At 36.2% G+C, this 24,821-nt stretch overlaps 3 protein-coding genes across 6 annotated transcripts; 2 read left to right on the top strand and 1 right to left on the bottom strand.

The window, feature by feature from the left end:
- The first annotated feature begins 1,309 nt into the window (after positions 1 to 1,309).
- On the top strand, positions 1,310 to 5,493 carry LOC114517705 (homeobox protein DBX1-like). Of its 2 annotated transcripts, none has more exons than XM_028537505.1 (3): positions 1,310 to 1,918; positions 4,060 to 4,194; positions 4,528 to 5,493. In XM_028537505.1, exons 1-3 carry the CDS (start codon positions 1,699 to 1,701, stop codon positions 4,863 to 4,865), a joined length of 693 nt encoding a protein of 230 aa, XP_028393306.1. In that variant the 5' UTR covers positions 1,310 to 1,698; the 3' UTR covers positions 4,866 to 5,493. The 2 variants fall into 2 exon arrangements, with proteins under 2 accessions (XP_028393306.1, XP_028393315.1); XM_028537514.1 differs by having other exon boundaries at positions 1,312 to 1,918; positions 4,531 to 5,493.
- Positions 5,494 to 8,401: 2,908 nt separating this feature from the next.
- Positions 8,402 to 13,865, top strand: LOC114545181 (gamma-aminobutyric acid receptor subunit gamma-2-like). 3 transcript variants are annotated; one of them, XM_028563508.1, is made up of 9 exons: positions 8,402 to 8,570; positions 9,945 to 10,024; positions 10,622 to 10,689; positions 10,916 to 11,133; positions 11,512 to 11,594; positions 11,985 to 12,125; positions 12,501 to 12,715; positions 12,855 to 12,986; positions 13,199 to 13,865. In XM_028563508.1, exons 1-9 carry the CDS (start codon positions 8,506 to 8,508, stop codon positions 13,463 to 13,465), a joined length of 1,269 nt encoding a protein of 422 aa, XP_028419309.1. In that variant the 5' UTR covers positions 8,402 to 8,505; the 3' UTR covers positions 13,466 to 13,865. The 3 variants fall into 3 exon arrangements, with proteins under 3 accessions (XP_028419309.1, XP_028390596.1, XP_028390588.1); XM_028534795.1 differs by lacking the exon at positions 9,945 to 10,024; XM_028534787.1 differs by lacking the exons at positions 8,402 to 8,570; positions 9,945 to 10,024 and adding an exon at positions 10,237 to 10,306.
- Positions 13,866 to 14,465: 600 nt separating this feature from the next.
- On the bottom strand, positions 14,466 to 24,563 carry LOC114519215 (SWI/SNF complex subunit SMARCC1-like). The gene is made up of 35 exons (XM_028539310.1): positions 24,440 to 24,563; positions 23,887 to 23,958; positions 23,714 to 23,761; positions 23,546 to 23,631; positions 23,340 to 23,421; positions 23,139 to 23,231; positions 22,932 to 23,001; positions 22,756 to 22,825; positions 22,555 to 22,630; positions 22,164 to 22,250; positions 22,058 to 22,094; positions 21,515 to 21,564; positions 21,018 to 21,039; positions 20,877 to 20,940; positions 20,745 to 20,801; positions 20,569 to 20,623; positions 20,340 to 20,370; positions 20,068 to 20,130; positions 19,827 to 19,867; positions 19,410 to 19,582; positions 19,212 to 19,283; positions 18,988 to 19,101; positions 18,743 to 18,896; positions 18,569 to 18,651; positions 18,453 to 18,492; positions 18,314 to 18,367; positions 18,097 to 18,232; positions 17,814 to 17,936; positions 17,398 to 17,505; positions 17,242 to 17,297; positions 17,050 to 17,169; positions 16,487 to 16,621; positions 16,128 to 16,353; positions 14,604 to 15,774; positions 14,466 to 14,475 (listed from the first exon to the last, which is right to left on the bottom strand). The coding sequence occupies exons 1-35, from the start codon at positions 24,548 to 24,550 to the stop codon at positions 14,466 to 14,468; spliced, it is 3,990 nt and encodes a 1,329-aa protein (XP_028395111.1). The 5' UTR covers positions 24,551 to 24,563.
- Between the last annotated feature and the right edge of the window lie 258 nt (positions 24,564 to 24,821).

Here is a 24,821-nt window from a genome sequence, read left to right as displayed (position 1 = left end):
TCAGTAGCTATAACAGTACTAAACGAAAGTTGAGACCAACATGCACGCATGTACTATAAAGTCTATAAGGCATTTTTCATCCATCTTGCCGGAGCGCGATGTATTAAATTATAAGTTCACGACTTAATTGAAAAATCAATGTGGCATTCATGCGGATGGGTCTAGTTGTATATTGATATATTGTCAAATGCCTTAGAGCTTTTAATTGAGAATTTATCCTGATTATTTTGATAACTTTATACATGTTCGAATAAAAATATTAGACAACATGTCAACTTTTGTATTTATATTGCATTATATGAAAAAGATTTGCATGCTCATGAACCGGGCAACCGAGAACCCAATAAAGTATTTCGTTGCATTTAGTGTACGAATAGCTATTTACCTATATAGATGTTTCGGTTCAAGGTTGTTTTATAAAATAGCGGGGTTTATATGCATCGATCAGTTTATACAAAACTGCTTCAATGAAGAAGACCTCCCATATTGTATTTTATTGATTGACATCTTATCTTCTTTCTAAACTATGAACACATTACTTTGATTTCATGTCTATATTTAATAATTTACACCTGCGCCAGGTCATAGCAACTCGATCCATGCTACATTCAGATTAATGCAAAAGGAGGACTGACTGCAAGTATCTTGCCTTCTCTGAATAATCTTGTAAAGATTTGTCATTGAGAACTCTCAAAAAGTTAACCTTCAATGACCTTTTGTATAAAGGGAAGATTTTATGATGAAAGAAACGTTTTTATGAAGTGTATATTGGTGACAATTGATCACACATTATATCAATTTATAGAAAAAAGAACCGAAAATTGCATATATTTAGGGGGAAATATCTATATTGTCTGCGGTATATGTAAACTTTCAGATCAGCTGAATTAACATTATTTATCGCCAGCTAAAGAAAAAAAGATATATAGCGACATACAACTTAACGTTAGGATATAACAAAAGAACAGGGAATGATTTTCACATTCAGATTTTGCGTGAGGCTACAAAAATCACAATGAATTTGTCTTAATCTAAAGCGCATTAATGGTCTTTGTGTCCATAATAGTAATTAGCTGAATAAATAGAACGGGAGAAGGAACAAAGCTGACAATTGGGATGTTATCCCGTTTGTTTGTTACCGCGACAAACTGTAATAATAGAAGGGTTTTAATGGTTGGGTAATGGCTTTGCCGTTGACAACTTGATGATATAATAATAGCATAGTGCTTGCCATATGTACTGCGCATGCTCGTATATTTCATTAGGAATACGTACATAGAAGCAGGCAAACAGTTGCAACACAAAGTTTTATCACAGAAAATGGATGTAAAGGTTTCAGATTAGGAACAGCGTGAGAGTATAGCCTCGTCTTATGTTACAACATGTTCTTGTTTCGACTGACCGACCAGTTTTGAATAATTTCATTTTTGCAGTTGAATAAGCATGGCAACCATTTGAAAGCCATTTGCTTGTTTGGTTAGGGCTAGTTTGTTTTATCATAAAAGGAAATCAAACTGCAGACAAGATAAGTATTCTATATGGTCGTAATACCATGTCAATCAAAGACACTTGTGTAAACTATAATTTCCTCTTATATACAAAAAAAGTTTTCCTTCAATCATATGTTTTTCGCCAACATTTGAACGGTGCTGTCATTTGATTCTCGTGCGTGCCATAGCGTGCTTTAGTGTTTTAACGATGAATGAAATAACACCACAACCAAGTCCAAGACGAATTCGTTCATTTTTCATCAAAGACATTTTAGAGCATAGGAGCCCTACTACCACCGCGGTAGAAGTCGAGTTTTCACCTCCATCAACACCGAGTGAACCGGCAAATCACACAGTAACAACGTCTCACACTGTTCAAAACATTCTGGCAGGTAATGAAGAACGCCCAGTAGACCCATATAGCACAGGTGAGGGATATAGCTACAAGCCTACTGGCTACAAGTATAGAGTTTCCGTAGCAAAAATATTCTACATTAATCTAAAATAGAATCGCCGTTTGACAGATAGTTCTACTTAAAAGCATTTCATCATTTCAAAAAAGAAAAGGTTTTCTCGAAATAAGCTATCAGACGGTTACACGTATTTCTTATGAATTCTGGATTTATCTTCAGTAACTCACAGTAGGCTTTTTCAATTAAAAAACGCAGAGATTGAATGTTGAGACAGTTTGTTTACATTTTTATTACCTAAATGTAGCGCAATATTAAATAAAGTCATGTGTATGTGCTTTTCAGATTTGTTCGTTTATTGTTAAAACTTTATAGCCAACCTCATATATCTGTCACGTTTTATATGCTATGCCCGTTCCAGTTCGTACAAATATATGAGTTTAAAATACACAATACAAAGTCGTTTGACTCATTATCTGTATATTACACTCATTAAAACGCATTAGCGAAAAGCTGGACTTTCTCCGGCTTCGTGGACCTAGATAAAAAACTCCCAGTCTTTCGTCATCCGTATCGTCAGTTTAACACTGTTGTATATCTGCATGAGACCGCGTAATCGTCAGCGTAACAGTCAAGACAAAACGGTGCCTATTAAACCAACCCAATTCAACATTTTTCTCTTCAAAATCGCGGAAGATTTGTGATATATGGATTCCCATAAGCATAGCTCCATATATTAATCTTTATATTGGCAATAAATCTTACACATGCAATGTGCCCATATATAAAATCAATGTGATATAGATATAATCTGCGTGATAACCTACATTTGTCATGGTATCCAAATAACTAGGCCACTGCTTGGACGTTGCTGAACTCATGTCGTTGATTGTTTGTCGGCAAAGCTCGAGGACAAAGCTATGAAAATATCGCGCAAGTTAACTATTATATTCAAACACATTATCAATGCTGCCGAAGCAGTTCGAATTGGCAAAAGTATAGTTTGGATAACCCCCTACTTTTCGAGGAATTTATTAGAAATATTTTGGCTATGGTAACTAACGCAGCGATAACTGCACCGAATTAATTAATGTAGGCTGCATGTATATAGGGTTAACTGCAGCGAATATGATCGAGATTGAAACCAGATCTGAAAACTTCGGACAATATGTATAAACTTGGTTCGTGTGTGGTGTTGAGCGTGGTTTCCATGAATGGTGGTAGCTAAGCATGCCGTAGCCTATGTTGCAGAGATTAATTGACCCTACCTTTGCGGCATTAACAGCATGCACCCCTAGTTTGCGCGACCATATATGGAGGTCAGATTTTATATACGACCACTTCGTTATATCATAAGTCATGGACACCTGAAACTTATAAACTTTGTAGCCCATGCACGTTGTATATATTAAGGAATTCCTTTTGCTATACCTGCAGATGACTCGTTTCACAAAATATATAATTCAAGCCAAATTCCGGTAGAATTAATCGTATAAAGATGACTTTATATATAATTTGAGTTTCTCATTTTTCAGCACACAATTGCTATTTTCGTATAGTGTTAAAATATTTCACACTATCATTGTTTCTTTATATTTCTATACAAGCATGTATATTTGGACCCGATAATCCAGGTAAATAAACCCAGACGGAATATAGTGCCCTCTCATGATGTGCATGCAGTCATGCACCATCCCCATGACTGGGTGATAAAAATTTACAAACCAGAAACCCTCCGAAAGAAATTATTTGGGTGTTGAAATAGTTAATGTTTTGAAATGCCTGGGCGTGATGACGAGATGATACCAGATGATAGACATCAACAAATGCGAAGATAAGTGATGAAGTATGAGGCATGGAACTTTGTTATTTTTGCGGCATAATATCCGAAATATAATATAGTTTTAATTACACTTTTCCCAAGTTTGGCGAAGACTGGCTGAGTGCAATTGCTAGCAAAAATAAGTTTACTGCCATATCCTGTGAGCTTTGGTATTCACGACCAATTCGTTTTCAATTTAGGAAATGAGTGACGTTGCTTGCATGTTTTCGTTCTCAAGAACAACTAAGCTTTCAATGAATTGATAAAACAGTATATGCATGGTTTAGTTTACTGTAGTACATCCGTCACTAACATATACTGTTAATTTTACTTTTAGGCTGTTGCAGCGACGCATGTCCCAGCAGTGTGTATCCATCTTACATGAAGACTGCTGCCGTTACAACACCATTTTATCACCCTTATCTTTACACCTTTTATCGCCAACAAGCAGCATGGAGACACACTTTGAAAGGTGCGTTCAAGGATCCTCACTCAGTGTGAATTTTCATTGATAGATTTGTCTGATAATTTGATCAGTGACCTGTGACCACCCCTGATCCTGCATAAGCTTGCATAAGCTCAGTTGCATGGCGTAGCAAAGTAAGCTAACTGTTCACAGAAGGAAATCGCCAACAAAGATTGCCCAAGGACATTAACATTGATTGATTTTATATAGCTATATATAAAATTTAGTTTACTGTAGTTCTTGGAGTCACAAAATGAAATGAATCAAAATTATTCTTGATTGAATCTCAGAATGCCACGCGCTGACGTGCACAAGAATAAACTAAATCCTTTTTCCCAGAAGGTGTCGCTTATGTAGACCCACAAACTGCCCTTTACACCCAAGTCAAACAACGTAAACCGCGGAGACCCTGGACACGAGCTGTTTTCTCAAACCTTCAACGTAAGGGTCTTGAAAAACGTTTTCAAGTCCAGAAATATCTCACGAAAGGCGACCGTCATCAGCTGGCTTCCATGTTGGGTCTGTCCGATAATCAAGTCAAAGTTTGGTTCCAGAACCGAAGAATGAAATGGCGTCAAGAGGAACAAAATATCGACGAGTCACCTGAGAAATCTGAACTTCAAACTTCAAATGTCGCTACAAGTTCTAACAGTGACTTGCCATCAATGACTGAATAATCGTCGAAAATCACAGAATGGAAGATCGTGTAAAGAGATCGCCTAAACGTTGACCATTTATAATTCCACGTTATAAATGTCCTGAATATAGAAGATAAATAACTTTCACATTCAAGTCTTAATTTTGCGAAAATTTAACCATATGTTCTGGCATTAAACAACTAACAATGCATAACACAAACTGATTTAAAATTACGAAGCCTTTCTGAAAAGTGAACTATTAGTCATTACAGATAAACTTTGATAGCTACGTCAGTGAAGAATTTCCTGAAGCATGATTTTTATCGCTGCATGTATATAAGAGTCTAAACATAGAATAACAAAAATATAGTACCAGTTGAACAAATATATTAACGTCAAATATTTACGATAAGATCGAGGAATCTCCATTTCCATGTTTGAAGCCGATACGATATATATGATTTTGTACATAAATATATAATATTATAATGATCAAAAATGTAAATATACAAAAAAAAATATTCAATGTGTGGAAGAGATGCATGTAGATTAATTTGATTACCTACAATTTTGAGGTGTTCATTTTCCTCTATCCCTGCACCCAACCTAGCATTGTTTTGTTTTTTCAACGATACATACTAACATTAATGATTAGTTGCATGGCTCTCGCTCGAATATTGCTAACATTACAATAAATCTTGATTAATTGCAGTTATTTAGACTTGTGGACTTGAGAATTTTGCTTTCGATGATACCTAGGACTATATGAAGAGTCACAACTGAAAACCTATTATTATTGCCGGTCACAGACAATTTAAGCGATTTCCAGAGCCTAACTAGGTAACATCCCATGCATAATCACCGCTTGCGATGCATGGAATATCTCTATATATACTGATTCATATATACGAGCCAGATCTTATACTTTGCCATCTCCATGCACACAACTTTGGATTACAGCTATTGAATTTTACTATAAAACTAGTGACTGAAGTTGCGTTGGATAGTCAATTCACACGACGTCGCCTCTTTTACATCGCGCATCATCACAAGTCGGGGCGCAAATGGGTGTACTGGACTCATGTTACGCGCACGAAATATTTTCTCTTTGAACCCAGTTCCTAACCACCATCCTTTCCTAACCGCAAATCACAAAATCCGTAACATAACGATATAACCCAAATGGGAAGGGGGTGAATGAGTGAGGTGCTGGTGAGGTGCATGTGTGATTCGATGGGGGGTGTAACGTTGTTCATTTGGGTTGCAAACCTTTGTTCCTGCAAGTTCTCGACGTCTCATAGCTGCAAGCATATATACCAGTCCGGCTTGGCGAGAAAACATCGGTTTTCGCGTTAGTTCCCTCGCTTGTCGCTGCATGTAATCTCTTTAGTAGATCGTAACGCAGATTTCGAAATCGATATCGGAGAAAGGTGTTAATTTTCCTTGTGATTCGCCATTTCCACACAGTCTTTGACCGTCGCGTCCTCAATCTATAAATCTTTCGATATTTTTTTCACCCTTTCCCAAATTAATACGAGCTGCCGCATTCTTAGAAATATATATAGAGCCATAAATGTTTGTCTTGCAACAGTGCTCACTGAGGTACGACCTAAATTTGTATTCTCCTATTTTTTGGAGTATTATTTAGGTATAATATAGTCTTGGCATACATGCAGAAGAATATCATGAACGATTTCGAAATTTTGACGTAGCTTTGAATTACTGCAAGCATATAAATTCTTGTGTTTAGATGGCTGAGATGATGACTTTATATAACTGCATGCCCCACTGAGCTACGACTTCAATTTTTCGGAAATATTATCTATATTTTCAGAATACAGATAACACAGTACAGGAGACGAATCCATGAGTCGGTACTTTGATGCATGTCTTTTGAGTCCGAAAATATTTTTAATTACAGATCAGGATCGAGATAAAACTGAATAAAGGCCCGCGTTTACACTTGCAATTTCTGGTGCGCCTACGGTGCGATTTTCTTCTTTTGACAGATGGCAAAGAGCAAAAAGTTTTGAATGCTCGAATAAAAGTGTCCTTATTTGTACATCCGTCGCTTATTCACTCATTCGCATCTATCAAAAGGAGAAAATCGCAGCAAAAATTGGAACCAGTTTACGGTTCAGAGGGATTAATTATTAGCTCGCGGAATGGTATTTCAGCCCTGCATGGTTGACCGTCGCCAGATAAATGCATGCGATTAATAATTTCTTTGCTTTCGATTCATAGCTATATATGATTGTCAATGTGCGTTTGTTTAAACAATATTTTCATGCATTTCAGAACTTAAGACATTTTGTTTATAATCGATATCTCAACATATCAAGATATGCACGAAAATATGAATTACAATTCATGAAAGTAACAGTATAAATACAAATTGTTACACCATAGGGGATAAAATGCACGCACGCACGCAGCTGTTATCATTTACATATATTATGGAACTATGGAGCCATCCCGTTGGCGATATCAAAGGAGAACGCATGTTCATGATTATAGTAAAGATTTAAAATAATAGCAAAGAATATCATGAAAGAGTGACATTTGACATCAAGTCTTGATATATAGGGGTATAATATCACTGTGCTTGTCTTTAATGTAAACGATATTTTTATATCGCTTAAAAAACCCTTTCATAACATGGGAAATTTTAATTAATATTTTAACATTTCTCGATTATTATTGATTAAAAAACCTTATATTGACGGCAGTCGGCAGCCAGATAATTATCCTTGTTTTTTACGCTAGCTTAACACGATGTCTTGCTGACTCCATAATTAAAGTCTGTAGGGAGGGTTACCACGAGATGTCAATATTCTGCCTTCAAAATATTTCCTCCATATATTTATTAATATTGCCCACATTTTCAGGGGGAAAGATATCGCTAAATTCCACTCTCATGCAGTTCCATTATCCCAAAAGCCAAGATGGATAGAGCTAGGGTATAAAAATCTCAGGATTATATGCATGCATGTATATAGCTAATAGCTACCCCAAATAGCCACAGTTGCCTAAAAAAGGCGTTCATTTTCAATTGTTATTTTTCTTATATAGATAACGCTGCATTGTAATATAGTAGAAATACTCAAGTATATATTGATTAAAGTATAACACAGTTATTTGGCAATTGCTAAATCATTCAGGAATATAACAAACAATAAACCAATATTTATTCTCGCAGTGAAATAGATGTCAACTTGTATTACATATGATGATATATATATAAAATGACAGCTTGTATAGTGCATCACCTAAAAAATATGCACACTTACAACTGTTTTGCATAAACGAGCTAGGCTATACAATACATTTCTGTGGCATGTACTGTAGTATATAGATACTGGAAATGAAATAAAAAGATATAGAAATTGTGTTATAAAAAACAGCATACAGAAAAACACGGTAAACATTCTTAAAAATCCAACCGAATTAAGTGAGATAAAATGTGACGTAATCATTGTTTGAACGCATTAATATAACTTTCCTGAACAATAATCATGTTTTGATTATCCAAGACTAGTTTGACGCTTTCGCTTTGTCTGATGTACGGATGTAATTAGAGATTCTTTCAACTTCACCGTTCTTGTGGTCAACCTATTTCTGAAGTGTGGTTGCACGAAATATTTCACTTATAGTCATTTCTTTTACACTCTGGTTGAACATGTTGAAGCATTGGAGAATTATTTTTTCCATAATATTATCTTATGGATACACAGTCAAAACAAGGTATGCAAAACCTAAACCCTTAATATATAAATAAACCAAACATTTTGGATTTTGTATATTCGATATTAAATAATTACACAGTGTAAATGGATGGCATTTTCTAAAAAAATGTAAAATATATTTATCTGATTCATGCACATTTTAGTATCTAGAATGTCGCACTGATCGTTTCCACATTAATACAAAGTGTTTTTACTCATATGACTGTGGCTATACAACGCAAAATATAAAGGCATGATAACCCGATACCGGATAACCGAACCGAGCTGTTGATAAAAAAGACAGGAAGTCTTCGTTATAGGCCTCAGAACTTCACTGTACATCCATGAAATGATTGTATCAGCTAGGGTAGTGAGTTTTATATGATGATTGATGCTATACGTTTTATTCAATATGCAAACACACGACGTGTATGCAACATGAGTATAACTTAATAATGTAACGTATAAATGAATGTGAAAAATAAAATAGATATATTACAAGCTGCATGAATCCCACCATAATTCTATGCATGAATCGATACAGCAATAATATACTTTCTCGGATGCACGGGTACGTTTCAAATTTCCAGTTCAAATTTACCTAAAAACACAATTTCATGTAGATATTGGTTTATTTTGGAGAACTTTTCATTTTTTTGAAGTTTGATTTTTTGTTTTTAATATTGTTTGCAACAGACGTATAGTTGAATTGAAAATCAGTCAGTATATATGCTATATATATAATAGTACCTACGTATACGGTTCGTGTATTTTATATATAATGTTTATCCTGCGATGCACGCTGTTATGCTTTACCGCGTGTTATGTTTATGAGCTCCTAAAATTAAATACGTGCATGTGAAACCGTCTGTAATTAATTATTTTCCCTGCCGTCTTGTATGTTATTATTAATATTTTAGCCACTATAATATCAACGCAACCACTATTCCAGTTTTCGAAAAATCATGGCATTTTTTAAATGGAAAATTTTCGTTGTTTTGATGATTGTTTTTAATGAATTTCACCCACCTGCAAGCATGCAAAAACATGAGACAAAAATATAAAGCAGAATATCGCTCAAAGTTCAAAATACATCAAAACAAGAAATAAATCAGTATAAAATTATAGACTTAAGTATAATGGTATAATCAACAAGAAATGAACAAATACAATATTAAATTCGTATATATAGCATGTATAAAAAACTTGTCTTATGTTTTGTTGATAGCCCACATGCATCTGCTATATACTCTATGTTTTTATACATTATTTCTGCATATAATAAACCTAAGAATGATTACTGCAATGTTTTCAATTTTATCGTATCATTTTAATGTTATATAATTTATCGTTTTTGTGCAGTCATAAATAAATGATATACTATCTTTTGCAGTGGTATCCATCTTACTACTATACTCGACTCCCTTTTAAACACGACAAATTACGACGTACGCCTAAGACCAAATATGACAGGTATGTGAATGTTTTCAATGATGTAAAGTTGTTATTGTACTTTGCATGCTTCAGGTATTACGCACGAGTGACGTCATGTTTGTAGCCTTTATACCACCATTTTGATTAGTAAATTGAGCTGAAAAATATGGATATTCAAAAGCAAAGAAACAATATCATCGGATCTCAAAGAGCCGCAATGGTCCGACTTAAGCCTAAATAATAACAACCCTTCAAAGACAACATTCCTGCCAGCCAAGATGGCGGACTATGAAATGAACATACGTAATTTGCATTTTTCAGGTGACATGCAGTAAAATAAAAAAATATTACAGCAAATATAGACCTCATGCATTATTACGGTCGGTGCGTGACCACTGAGAGATAAGCATTCACTATGGGAAATGCAATGTTTGCCCTTCAAAATATTGCTTGAATTCTATCATAATTAAATTACCACGAAACATTTCACGTCAAAATACCAAAAGTGTATTAAAGCCATCGCTGCATGCTAGCCTATAACTCGGGACAGACTGTATAAGGAAGGAGAACAGACTATATAATGGAATGGAAATCTTCCATGAATTTATTTAATTTGATGCATGTATTTATTTACAGGGGCACCAGTTGAAGTAAACGTAAGGATGAAAATGTTATCAATCGATTCCATTGATACAGTGAATATGGTACGATTTACTAGCAATTGATATCAACATATACACATTAATCATTCTCACACGTGTAGTCTCCTGTTAATTCTGTTATTAACCCCCCTATAAATATATAAACGTTTACGTTTTACCCTTATAAACGTTTGATGCTATAATATAGAAAATGCAGCATGGTGAGGGACGTGGATAATGCAAACTTTTCAGTTTCAACAATTTTTTCCGGGTCTTTTTCTATACGCAGGATTTCTCCTTGGATGTGTTTCTTACTCAACAGTGGGTAGACGAGAGGTTGGATCATGGTACAGAAAGTACAATTACCGTAAACTACAAAGATTTGGATAAGATCTGGCTGCCAGATACATATTTTGTGAACGCTAAAGACAGCTCATTCCACTATGTCACAAACGAAAACAAGTTACTACAGATCGGTCCTAATGGACTCGTCAGCTACAGAATCAGGTGACGCGCATTTTAATAAAAAGTCCTTCACACTGGAATAAGGATGTAAGATGTCTTGTACCAGATTAGCGTTGCCGTTTAAGAACCCAGCGAAAAATCAATGAATTTTAGTCTTTACACAGGCTTATCAGGAATCAAGGATATCAATAATTCGCAAATCAGAAAATATTTGCCATCAATTAAGTTAAAGAGCAAATTTTTATTCCAAGTTAGTTGCTGAATATTTCGGAAGGCTCAGTCCAAATGCGAGGCTGTCATATAGCTAATAATTTGAATAAAAAACGACCAATGAATAATCCTACCTTAAATTTGGTAAATGATTCATAGATGGATATATTTATGCAATCTTCCTGGACGAACCATTATCTCTCTTCATAGGATAAGTCTTAAAGCTGCCTGCCAGATGGATTTGCGATTGTTTCCTATGGACAAACAGATATGCCCATTATTTCTCGAAAGCTGTAAGTTTTTTTCATGAATGCATGAATTAAATGCATGAATTAAATTAAATAAAATTTGGTGCAGTTCAGTAACAGTATAATTAAATTTCTTGTAATATTGCACTGATGAAGGCCCGGGTTGACGGACCGAAAGCTTTGCAGTAAATTAAATACCACTTGCGTGGTGTACTATAGATACAATTTACCTAATTAACGTAAGCTAATTTACTTAATTAAATTTATTAATTATACGCGGGGACTCTCCACAGGAAAATTGTGAATTTTCAAATCCACAAAAAATTTTAGAAAATAAGCAATGACATGCAGTGTCGGTCAAAGGCTTTTAAATTACGAAACAAGATCATTCCCAAATCAAAATGCATATAATTGTGAAAAACTCTACACGTATAGATGGTTATCACAATAAGAAAGTCGCTTACAGATGGGCAACGGATAATGGAAATTCGTTTATCGATACAGAAATGACCAAACTTCCTCAATTTACACTAAAAGCAGTCAATCTTTCTTCGAAGATAAATCGTTATTACGCAGGTAGGTTGCAGAACAATTACATATGGTCTTTAAAAACTTCTTGAGTTAGTAGCACGAAAAATCCGGCTCAGAAGGAGGAAGGCCGCGAAACTTCATCAAGAGACGGAAAATTAGAAAAACGAAGGGAGTAGTCTCAAAATTTCTTTGGACGTTTTTGTTTTAAAATAAATTTTTCGACCAGATTTCCAACGCAAACATAAATTTTCCTAAGAAAACTCTGAAAGTATAAAAAAACGTTTATTGGCATTGCATGCCTCAAATGACGATTTAACCACTTGAAATGTAGTGCGTAGATTTATACAACTATACTCAGAAGTTTCAGTGGTAGTCTGATCTCTATATATACGATCTCTATATATATTTTTCTTTATTAAGGGAACTACACGTGCCTGTCCATCTCGTTCAAGTTCGACAGGATGTACAGCTACTTTTTGATTCATGTTTATGGACCTTGTGCTTTGATTGTTATGATGTCTTGGTTATCCTTCCTTATACCAAGAAATCACACACCTGCACGGATATCCCTAGGTATCACGGCCCTGCTCACTACAGTCACTGTTTTAAATATGTCGAACAATAGCATGCCCAAGGTAAGGAATTCGAGTTTAACAATGCGCGAGATTGACTTTACGATGTATATAGGAACAATGCAAAAAGTATCATCATTTGCATTCATCAAGAATTTTAATTCAACAAATCAATTTAACTTACCAATCACTTTTGTTGTAGGTGAACTATATCAAAGCTCTGGATAAATATTTAATCGGTTGCTTTATGTTTGTCTTTTCTGTTCTGGCGGAGTATTCAATCATTCTCACAATAACTGGAAAGATAAGAAAACGGAGGCTTCGGGAAGAAGAGGTACAAACAGGAAAAGGTTGCACGAGAATATATCTTTCTCTGGTTTTCCAGCTAGTACTAATGGAAACAGTTTTAGGAGAAAGGCTGTCCGCTTGTAAAAAAAGTTTAATAATCTTGTGTAGTATAGATGCTGATTCATTTCAACCCACAGATCCTCTGCATGACCTCATCCTATTATACTTGATCTCATCACGAAAATTTTTGTTTCTCAGAAAGCAAAAAAACATGCCGCTGAATCAGACACGGATGATGCAGAGATGCCAACGTATAGACCCCTCAGTGACTACGCCGAAAAAGCAACAACAAAACAATACTACAACAGTATGGAGGCTGTGAATAAGAAGGACTGGAGAAAATTCATAGCAGAGACAATATTTACCGAAGACTTTTTGGTAAAAATCGACGAATATGCGAGAATTGCTTTTCCTGTTAGTTTCGCTCTATTTAATGCACTATATTTTGGCACGTATATATCTTAAGAGTTAAGTAGGATGTGGTTTCGTCGTTGCATTTTGACCAATGAAATATAGCATTAAAAGTTTTTGAACTGCTTCAACAAACGGATTTTACGGTCAAAATCAAAAACACAATAACAGAGACCTTGAAGCCCTGCATGAATCCAATCACTCATTTTGGATTACACAACACCGTTCAGCTTTTTTTGCGTTGAGCCAAAATTACCTCGTTTTGGAGGTGAAATGAATAGCAGTAATACGTTTCGTAGTACAAACACGCGCGAACAGGCGTGCGTTTTGCAACCAGGTGTAGTGCAATCCCGGCCTGAGATTGTGGCGTTTCAGTTTGGTGACTTACCGCAAACGTCAAATCGAATTCAAAATGAGCTTCTGCCATTGCACTCATAAATCTAAATCACCCTCCCACCAAGAGATTTTTCGCCGACGAAACTCATGTTCCACTTTAACATACCATGTCCTATTTGACCATATCTTTGATTATATTAGGAAATAGAAAGTTTGGCAACCTGGAACAGTAACAGCCAAAAATGTAATGAATTGTACGGTTGTGTAACGTTACTACAACTATTTTGTTTTCTTAACCACACTTTCTTAACTTGTAAATAATTCATATAAACCCTGTACTGGTGCAAAGAACTACCGATAAATTATCAAAATTATCAATTATGGAAAGATTTTGAATAAACATTGATAAAAAAGGATACTTGTGCTCATGACGAGATATTCCATTATCCAATTAATGCCAAAATTAATATTGTAATCGTTTAATACTCTAACAGTATAAAAGAACTGACAGTAAGATAGATATGCATGTATGGGGCCGACCTTCACTTTTACTTGGCGTCAATACAACAATATATAAACAAGACAGAACCAATTAAAAACAAGTGTTGTAATACTTGTAAGGTATACGATTGTGTCTACTACAGGAAGTAAATTTGTGCAAAATTGGGCCAATCCAGGAGATAATCTAAAATAAAATATTACTACATTTCCACTAGAATTAACAAGATCTGTAAACGAAAGGTAAGTTAGTAGAAGACTGTGACAGTCATACAAGCAGATGTAATATTTGCGTCTTGAATTTTGTACAGTACAGTACACACAAGTAAGGATGTTAAAGCATTCAAAGCGTAAATACCTTGAGCACTGAGAATTACTTTTTAACAAAATGTCAGTTACTCGAGGGTGGATGTTGGCTGCCAGGGGATGCCATGAATCCTGATATTGAATCAGCAATAATGCTGGTGGTTGGCCGGGTGGACCTGCAAATGACTGAGGATAATTGGGGATAGGAGGACGATTGGACATGGAACTAATGGGTGGCATACCAGAACGTTGACCAGTATATTGCATTCCAGACATTCCAGGTGGTAACGATGGCTGATTCATTAGATAGCCAGTTGATGATGGCACTTGTCCGGGTGGTAAACCTGATGTTGAATACATACCAGGTGAAGGCATCAGTGGTCTGTTGACATTGCTGCTGACCACACCGCCAGGATAGTTTGGTGACGACATATACATAGGCAGTGAAGATGGTGTCGAGGTTGGTAATGAGCCCGGATGTGATGTTGCTATTCCAGGTGATTGGTCACGTGGTGAGGTAGCCATACGGACATTGGTACCCGGAGAACTGCTCCTACCGAGGGAGGTCTGACCTCGGGAGGTTTGCATGCGTTGTGCAGCCATTTGAGTTTGATTGGAAAGTTTTGACTGAAGTTGGTTGGAAGGTTGTTGTTGTTGTTGTTTTGGTAAGATTGGTTGTTGGTGAAATATAGACTGACGTTGCTGCATCTGCTGATACTTTTGCAGCATATGTTGTTGTTGCTGCTGCATTTGCATTTGCTGTAGTTGTGGTGGCAATTGTTGAAGCTGTTGCATTGCTTGCTGTGGAGCTTGCGGAGGCTGTTGCTGTATAGGTTGTTGCTGTATAGGTTGTTGCTGTATAGGTTGTTGCTGTATAGGCTGTTGTGATTGCTGCTGTTGGATGGGCTGCTGTGCCTGCTGCTGCTGGATGGGTTGTTGAGGTTGTGGCTGTTGCCCTTGGATAGCCTGCGAAGGTTGCTGCGATGTTGGTGGTGGTGGTGTTTGTTGTTGTCGAGGTGGTGGTTGCAACTGCTGATGGCTTGCAGATGGTTGTATTGATGATTCAACTTGCTGTTCTCCAGGCTGCTTCCCTTGCTGTGTAACAGCTGATGGTGACGATACCAAGGCCGTGTTGGGTGTGGTTCTCTCTTGAGAACCAACAGATGAAGGTGAAGGACCAACAGATGGTGGATTGGAACCAGGTGTATGACTTGTGCTTTCAACTAAAATAACAAAAACAAACCAATGTAAAATAAAGGTTTCAGTGCTAACCGTGTTTATTTTGCACACTTTGGTAAATTAATGTAAAAATACCGCATTCCTGTGGCGGCGGTAAAACGTTTATGTCATCCCTACCAGTAATCCACCTCGTCCCTTGTGATGATAACTCAGAAGTTAAACCTCCCAGAATTTTTACCAGTACTTTTACCGATCGAATGGAGGATGCAAACATCCGCTCTGTTATCGATCAAAATGTTATCAATCTTTTTTTTTGGTTTCGAGGTTAAACCTTCACTATGGCATCCCCCCAGTTATACCCGCCCCTACTCATTCCCTCAAGACTTGTACTATGTACCTGGTGTAGGAACTCTTGCGGGTTGATTTGACATCGGCTGTATAGCTTGAGGAGAGTTGCTAGCTGTGGATACTTGCAGAGCCTGGGGTTGAGTTGAAACTGGATCTGAACCTGCAGGCGATGTAGTACTCACATGACTAGCACGTGCTCTCATTTCAGCTAGTTTTAGTTGTTCTTGATGAAACTGTTGCTTTTCCACTAGAAGCTGTTGACGTTGATATTCCAACTAGAATATTATAGAATACAGCGAATATTGATTGCATTACATGAAATGTTGAAAATCCTATTTAGAAAACGTGCATTATGGTAATTCGTAGAGCACAAGCGATGCATGGCACGAAAAAAGGTAAGTTCATTACTGCTTCTCTTTCCCTGTCCATTATTGTTTCAAGTTCTTCAAAATGTCGAAGCTTGATTTCCAATTTTTTCATCTGAGTTTCAACAAGTAAAGCAACCAATGATTTGATCTTACGTTCTTCAACCTGGGCTAAATGCTGATAAATAAGACGACAACAATAATAAAATAAATTCAACAGGTATAGGTACTGTAGTTAATCAAAGAATGAGCAAGCTGGGTTCAGGAGTCATCAGGGTACATAATGATGAACATCAAACATCACTAACAACAGGGTAAATGCTGCCACATAAATATAATATTACACGTGAGAAAACTAATCTAAGCATGTAAGATACATTTCAGCCACGGTTACCTAATAGACACTTGGGTAGTTATTGATAAACCAACAAAACACAAAACACGATGCAGTATATTCAAAAGTGAGAAAATGGATATTTGAGTGCTGATGGGAATGTACATATGTAATTTACACATCACGCATCTCTTCGCAAAGAGCTTGGTTTGGTTTGGTTTGGTTTGGTTTGGTTTGGGTTGATTGGAAGTCAACGAAATATATCCACAAACCTTTGATTTAACAGCAGCAGCAGCTAAAGCAGAAGCAGCTGCCGTCGCCATGTTTTCTTTGTTGATTTCTTGACTATCAGAAGCAGAATTCGGTTTCGTTTTCGATTCCGACGTGTTCTCCTGCAATGTAATAAAACGCTGAAAACTGGAGGTCGTTAAACATAAGCATAACATTTTTGTAGTTGTACTAACCTGATCTGCACCTGAGGGCTGACCATCCACGCCATTATCAAGTTGCATTGGTTCAGCTATTGAAAGAAAAGAAAACAATTGGTTTATGTTTCAGGAATTCCAATCACTGAGATTAACGAGATTAGACAGCTATAATAATATTATTCTATGGCACACCTTCTTTTCCTTCCACTTTCGATTCTGTGTCCATTTCTTCAGTCGCTTTCTTAACCCGTGCTTCAAGCACCGCCATAGGGATTTCCTCTTTCATTTTACCAAATTCATCTTAAACATAATCAAAATATGGACTATTAGTCTATTACCACTGAAATATTTAGATTACAAGAAATATATTTTCTTCATGACTTGGGCACGAAACGTAACTTCTAATGAGACAAGACATTGACTTCCAACAACGTTGCCGGTTGGTAGCACAATAAAGGTAATGTAGTAAAGTACTGTTTTGACGTTACTACGCAAATTCAGAATAAGCAATAAATCAATCAGCAAATATACCTGGACTAGATACTGTGTACAACAAAACTAATGAAAGTCTCCTGCAACTTTTTACCACATCTTATTCAATAACTTACCAAGAGCAGCTTTGGCAGCTGCACTCGCAACTCTGGGATCAACAACTGACGCAAGGAAAGCCACGGTCGACATCACTGGGTTTCCTTGTTGACTGAATGGCACAGGTTGACAGGCCAATGGACCTGACGGATAACACACAATCATTTACCGACTATATGTTAAAATAATCTTATACAGCAGGAATGCACACTGTGTGCTTGTAGATAGCAATGAACTGCGAATCACTGAACCTAATTTAAACTGAACATTAGCGCCTAAACCAACGTCTGGTGGAAATTGTACCTAGCGATCCCGTGGAGTCTTCTAAATATGGATCTTCTATCGGCAACCGTAGAAAATGAAGAATACATTCATCTTGTGTTCGTGAACTGACGTGTTCAGCAACTTTATTCCAGTCATCTTTGTACATCTCCAGACCCTAGGATATATGAAAAACTCTATGTTTAAAACAGCAGTTCAAAATAGAGAATATGTATTCAATACAATCAACGGTTAGAACCTCTAATAAGCGTAAGGTCTCTTGATCGGTCCATTCTTTTGTCGCTGTGGCGGCCTGGTGAAAAATTGACTTATTAAATACAGAATCACTTTCATATCAATTAGTATTAGAAATCTTTCTCTATTGAACAATCGTTAACCTTTTGACTTTTCTTGGAGAGGTATTGATCAGTTCTCAGACTAAAAATATAAACAAAACTGGATGTAACAACGTTCCATCTTTCTAAGCAATCGCAATTTAGTCCAGACTCCATACCCAAAGTTATTCAGTTCTGTTTTGACAGGTTGTTTGACTGAACTTTCCTCTTTGAACTGAAACATTCTGTCACTGGGAGGATTCTAAAACAAATTGACTTTTTAGTACCACTTTCGTCTATTATCTTTGTCTCAGCAAATCTGATTTTTTTGCCTAATTGTCGCTTGCACTCACTTGAGACCGCGGAGGTTGCAAAGGTTGGACCCCAGCAGGAGTATCGGCCAAGATGTGAAAATGGGAAGTTGAGGGTGGGCCCATGGGAGTAGGGCGACTATCCGCATCTACTTGATAGTTTATCATCCCCCACTGCTCAAGGAAAGCGTGAACACTGAAAAATATAATTCATCGAAGTTATGGTCAACCGATGACAATGCAAGAACTCTGCAAGACAAACCATGCATACGACGAGAAGTGATTACCGCAATATGGAACACACGTCGCCAGCCAAGTTTCTTCGACATGCTGTCGCGGTGAGATATTCCGTTGGGTTTAATCGATATGAATCAATCATAAAATTTCTGTACGCCACATATCTAGCAAGGGATATTAGGTACATATACAGTGTACAAGTGTTCCGTCGGCTGACAAGAAAATACACAAGATGTACTGCAAACTAAAGAGGATGGAATGATTTCAAACTTACATTTCTGGTGTTTTTGATTTGTTTTTTCCATTAAAAAACTCCGGAAGAGCTCTTCTTTCAATTGCGTGAATACTAGAGAAAAAAAAAATTAAAAATGTAAATAGTGGAATAAACAGTTATTAGAAAATAGTTCTTACTATTCATCAGTATAAAGACACACAGTGTAGGCGTTGCTGGCAACTACAGTATTCATCTTACCTATTGTAATCAAACCACGATGAGTAACTGGGCACTATGACATGGTGACTTTGTTCAGTCAAATTCTCGTCATATGTGGTCGGATCGTCAAACATCTCTGCAGATTTCCCGCCATCTTTGGGATCTTGAGATGATCCTGGGGAGCCTGGGACAGAGCTCACGTCTTCAGAAGCCTATATGGGTACATTTCCCAACTGTTCAAATCATACCACTCACTCACACCTCTCACTATACATAATAAGGCTTGGAAATCATGGTCAGCGAAAATAGCCTGGCTCTTCTAAAATTATGCCCATATATACGAAGGTTATGCAAAATAGCTTGACACTGTGTGAAGTTTCATATCGAAAGCTGAACAAAATTAGATTGTACATGTACTGTACATAACGAATTATTCGAATGCATCTATAAACTCACGTTTGTCTCATTGTCCTCTTCTTCTTGAGTCTTGGGAGGGGCTAAAAATTCATAGTTTACTTAAGCAACTGTTTTAAGTAAAGGAAGCCCAAATTGTTCCCTTGCAAAGGCGACATCATTTTGTTTTGCAAAGCAGAAACGTGTTATTGGAAGCTAGATTACGTTACGATGCTGCTGTTGACATGGTGCATTATCGTTTTCACAGAGTCGAACTAAAGAGACTAAAAAAACGTTGCAATACCTGAAATATCCATCATAACTCCGCCTTTGATTGGCCCAGAGTCCGGATCTTTGCTTTTTGCCGCTAAATTGAAATGCTTGATGTAGCTAGCTATCATACAACAAATATATCTATCACGCACTTCAAAGTTTGTTCACCTTTTTTGCTGAACTACGCAGTTTATAGCTCAATGACGAGGGTTAAAAGAACAGATACTTTTTCGTTTTAAATACTTTAAAGTCAAACTACAATCTGCTCAATTTTCTATTTAATAATCATTTATAATCAGTTACCTTCTGAGGTTGGCAAATTTATCTCCTCGATCTAAAAAGCAATCATATGAATTATTCTCTTTCTCATGCATTGTTTTCATTATTTCACACTGGATTATCGAGTGAGGCTTGAGAAGCAAATGCGTGTATCGCCCCCAAAAAACAGCATTTGGAATCAATACAATATTTCCTATTTTTCATTCTCTGACGACTCTTTGTGATTTCCCCCTAATAAGATTTTATTACTTACGACAGGCACAGGCGAAGGATCTGGCAAATCTTGAGTACTATCTTCTTCTTTCTCACTAGAATGAAACACTTGGCTTTAACATTGGTTATTTCACTCAAGACAAAAATCCCTGAGGATTCAAACGGTGAGGTTCCGTCACATGAGATTAGACATAACACCTGCTTAGATTTACTCACATTTCTTCTTGTTTCTCTCGAATCTCAGGTTTGTTTTTCACCTTTTCTGGAACATTGCTAAAAAAAATTCAAATACTATATAAACGTCGAAATTATATGTGGCATAAGAAGCAATTACACGAACTGACAAACCTTTTCTTGGTGTTTAGTTTCTTTTTCTTTTCTGGAGATGGTGATCTTTTACGTTTTTTCCTATCTGTAGAAAAATTGTAAAAACGACATTGTAAGAACCGAGTGTTTATTAAATGACGAATGATTAAAACATAACTGTACCTCCTTCGGGGCTTGACGGTCCCTGTAAAAACATACAAAAATAAGATACATTATCCTTGCAAATATATATGTATCAAATATAGTATGGGTAAATCAATTATGATTTTTGGCACTTCACTCGATGCAGGTAAATTCTAGAGGTTCAAAGGGTCTCAATTTCGAGTGGAATTATACACACTTCAAATTCAAGCCAGGAACAGTTGATGAAAAAATGAGTGAACTATCGGCAGGATTCGAACCTACGCTATTTCGATGCCGGTTCAATGCTTCTTCAGCTACCTCTGTAGCTCTGATAGTTGACTAATTTTTCCATGAACTGTTCCTGGCTTGAATTTCAAGTGTGTATAATTCCACTCGAAATTAAGACCCTTTGAACCTCTTTAAAATTTTCCAATATGATATGGTTGATTTCCCTGTGTGCAGTGGATTACAGCCAGGATTGAATTACAGAGTTCGAATTAAGTCGATCCACAGTTAAAATGATGCAAATGACTTACCTCATCGTCCTGCTTGCCTCCGCTTCGGAGACTTTTTCGTCTTTTGCGCACTAATCACAGAAACAAAATACAGTAAAATACCTGGTGTAATTTGCTGCATGCAACTAGCCACAACATTTTCACATAGAGAGACCTTATACAGAAATGTATACACACAGAAAAGTAGAAAACTGAGCTGAAGAAACATACAGGGTGTCTCAAAAAAAACGCAAGCACTTGAATATGCAGGAATATTTATATTGTTCGGATTTGCACCATAGTTCAGCTAAAATTACTTTTAGCATTTTAAATGAAAAATTAAGAGCCATTTTCAATTCCCATAGGTGCTTATCTATTGCGCTTTAGAGCTGTATTAATGTCTTGGATATTTAAGTGGTTGCGGTTTTTTGAGACACCCTGTAGTTAAATTCGACCTGTACAACATTGGGCGTGTCATCTAAATCGCTCGGAGGCTTCGTTGATAATAATCAGGGATCCAAACAGCAGGATTTGTCAGACTGTGAATAAATTGTGTACGGAAACATTGGTTATACTTTTAAATACCTTCAGAAGGTGCGCCATCCTTGACTTTTCCATCAACCTGTGATCATGACATAACAACATTAGTAAATCATCAATAAAATTGCACCATTGTTCTTTACGAAATTACCGTTAAAGATGCGTCCGTGATTTCATAATCCTCTTCGTTCATCCATTCGTTATAAATATCAAGATCACTTAACCACCTGCCATTTACCTGACAAATATTGCATATATATGAGACAAAATGTTGCAGTATATTAAAATATCATCAAAGGGAATTTAATTCCAACTTATAAGGTTGTACAAACTTATTACAGTACATATACAGTAGTGTGATGTTTCTTAAGCAAGGCCTTTGCTCCTGTATGTCATCTCTCTAATATGGAGATCTCCCTAATGGGGGCATCTCTCTAATACAGGCATTACTAATATGGACATGTTCATTACAGAAACTTCAAACCACCCTAATAGATGTAGGAAACTGTATTAATTAAATATGTCCAAAAATATATTCAAACCTCCCACTGTCCTTGATGTTGTGGTTGAGGTTCAGGTTCATCAGTAACTTCCTCATTTGACACCCAAGTATCATAACTATGAAAAAAGAAGCTGAGATGTTAGTAACAACTCACAATACATTACTGTAAGATCTCTACTGATAAAGGTGATATTGAAAAATTTAGCTTTTTAATGGTTTATTCATGTAGAAAGTAGTTTACCTGTCTGGGAAATACCACCAATGAACTAACACCTTTCCATCTCTCTTCTCAATTGGACGTAACCAGTCATCTGCGAAGCAGAAACAAAGATTAACAACCACTAATAGCAATTGAACTACCAATCACCAGAACTGAGGCCACTGTACATTCCCAAAGAAGAACATAACTATTCTTACCATCTTGAGATGGAGGTGGTAAAGGATGAACAATATGGGTTGCTGATTCTTTGTCTTCAGCAATTGATCCCTAATTGGATAAAATAGAATAAAAACATATTCACTACCAGCAACTTGCTGGTTGATAACAGTGTATGGACACAAGGAAAACTTAAGTATGTACGCCTTCCATTGAAGATGAAAAGCATTCTTTATTTACACACTTACATTATGTTTTTTCAATACATCTTTAAGTTTTGTCATCACTTTAGGCTCAATATCAGGCATAAGATAAACATTTGGAACAGATAAAAATTTGCCCTGAACAAATAAATAATTTCATTGTTGGTTCTAGATGCAATTTCGGGAGGTCTCTTTTTTAGTTTAATTGATGATACATTTCAAATCCAGCAGTGTGTAGCTATATACCTCTTTCAATGATTTCTCAATATTCAAGAAAAGTTCAACATTTCTGTCCAGTCTTGATGGTGATTGAAAATCAAATCTTCTCCTGAAAAACAAAGTATTGACAATACATTAACTACAGGAGAAAAGGACAAATACAAAACTATTATTTTAAACAGTGTTCTCTTAACCAAGAACCAAATCTTCAAAAAGAAATACCAGACACTTACCATCCTTGCTCTGTTTTGGTCTTAAAAACGGTTGCAAGAATGTGGCATAATGAACCACCAAAACTGTAATCCAGAAATAGCTTGACCTAAACAACAAAGGGTATATATGATTTATGGAAAATAGATCAAGTCAATATTTAAATAGGTCAAGAAATTGCAAAAACTCACAGGTAGCTTGCAAAGTAGCCGCTTGTTCCCATTAATCCCAAAGTTATCCTAATAACAAGATACATTTTATAAATGAATGCTCCTCAAGTTGTATAATGACATTCTCTTGGTACTATTACGGTACTATTTTGTGATTACATGCATGCACTGGTATAAGTCATCAATCCATTAACCTCTTGAAACTGTAGCAATTGGCCAGTGAGATAAGCTAGACCTTTATTTGTTGGAGGTTCAGCTTGGACATACTGAAATAAAACAAAATATGTAATTAGTCGATACAATAGTTTTGCATAACATGTTTGCTACAAAGCCTGGATCTGATTGAATCCAAGTCACCACACGTTTCAAATTGTGAGTTATGGAAAAAAAGGGATGATTTTAAAAAAAGAAGTTAAGCCTAGCCCTAACTACAATGCAAGCTAACGTTTTGATAGACCATAAGCATAAGTGCAAATGAACAGGTTTTTGATTTTACTATGTTGTAATCAGGATGTTTGATCTTCAATGCCCTCTCAGTGAGAATTACGCTTTAGGAAGAATGGTACAGTATACGCGCGTGGGTCATGCTGAAGTGAGTGATATGTGATTTTTTTAATTCAAATGATCTGAACAACTTGTTCCTCTTTTCCATATCTCAGAATAACATAAGCCATACAAAGATGACCGTGACATATAGCAAAGTAACAATCTATAGTTTACTGCATAAACCCAAAATTCATGCACTACCTTTTTACAGTTTTTCAACAAGTACTGCTTAACTTGTTCAAACTGTTCACAAACAGAAGTAGACTCGTAAAGTTTCCAATCTGGTCCACCGTCTTTCTTTCTAACCGCCATCTTTTGAGTACAAAACAACGTGCAAAAATACAAAACAACGATCAAAAGGCTGGGTACCAGACCTTGTGGAACTAAAATATTGTATGTCAACTTTACCCCCCTGAAACTGTAGAATATTTTTCTTGATTTGGCTGTATGCATAATGATAAGCAAAATAATTGGATTTTCATTCAATAACTAATGATTTTAAAAAGTAGCAAAGCAGAGAGAGCCAAGAAAAAAGATGAATATATAAAATAAAAATGTAGAAATGCATTAGATACTGGAAAGC

The sequence above is a fragment of the Dendronephthya gigantea genome, unplaced genomic scaffold, assembly GCF_004324835.1.
Source record: "Dendronephthya gigantea isolate DGI-Jeju-01 unplaced genomic scaffold, DenGig_1.0 000000F, whole genome shotgun sequence".
NCBI classification, from domain to species: domain Eukaryota; kingdom Metazoa; phylum Cnidaria; class Anthozoa; order Malacalcyonacea; family Nephtheidae; genus Dendronephthya; species Dendronephthya gigantea.
Note: the sequence above shows the minus strand (reverse complement) of the source record. Positions and strands in the feature narration are given on the sequence as shown.

What these genes read in the sequence shown, in the direction of transcription:
- LOC114519215 (XM_028539310.1), bottom strand. Translation starts at nt 24,550, where the DNA reads ATGGCGGTTAGAAAGAAAGACGGTGGACCAGATTGGAAACTTTACGAG. An exon ending in AACATCAAGGACAGTGGGAG is followed by an intron (nt 22,251 to 22,554) that starts GTTTGAATATAT and finishes AATATTTGTCAG; the next exon opens with GTAAATGGCAGGTGGTTAAG. An exon ending in ACAGAACTGAATAACTTTGG is followed by an intron (nt 18,493 to 18,568) that starts GTATGGAGTCTG and finishes TTATATTTTTAG; the next exon opens with TCTGAGAACTGATCAATACC.
- LOC114545181 (XM_028563508.1), top strand. Translation starts at nt 8,506, where the DNA reads ATGTTGAAGCATTGGAGAATTATTTTTTCCATAATATTATCTTATGGA. An exon ending in CCCATTATTTCTCGAAAGCT is followed by an intron (nt 11,595 to 11,984) that starts GTAAGTTTTTTT and finishes CTACACGTATAG; the next exon opens with ATGGTTATCACAATAAGAAA. An exon ending in CGAACAATAGCATGCCCAAG is followed by an intron (nt 12,716 to 12,854) that starts GTAAGGAATTCG and finishes CTTTTGTTGTAG; the next exon opens with GTGAACTATATCAAAGCTCT.
- LOC114517705 (XM_028537505.1), top strand. Translation starts at nt 1,699, where the DNA reads ATGAATGAAATAACACCACAACCAAGTCCAAGACGAATTCGTTCATTT. An exon ending in AGTAGACCCATATAGCACAG is followed by an intron (nt 1,919 to 4,059) that starts GTGAGGGATATA and finishes TTTTACTTTTAG; the next exon opens with GCTGTTGCAGCGACGCATGT. An exon ending in ATGGAGACACACTTTGAAAG is followed by an intron (nt 4,195 to 4,527) that starts GTGCGTTCAAGG and finishes CCTTTTTCCCAG; the next exon opens with AAGGTGTCGCTTATGTAGAC.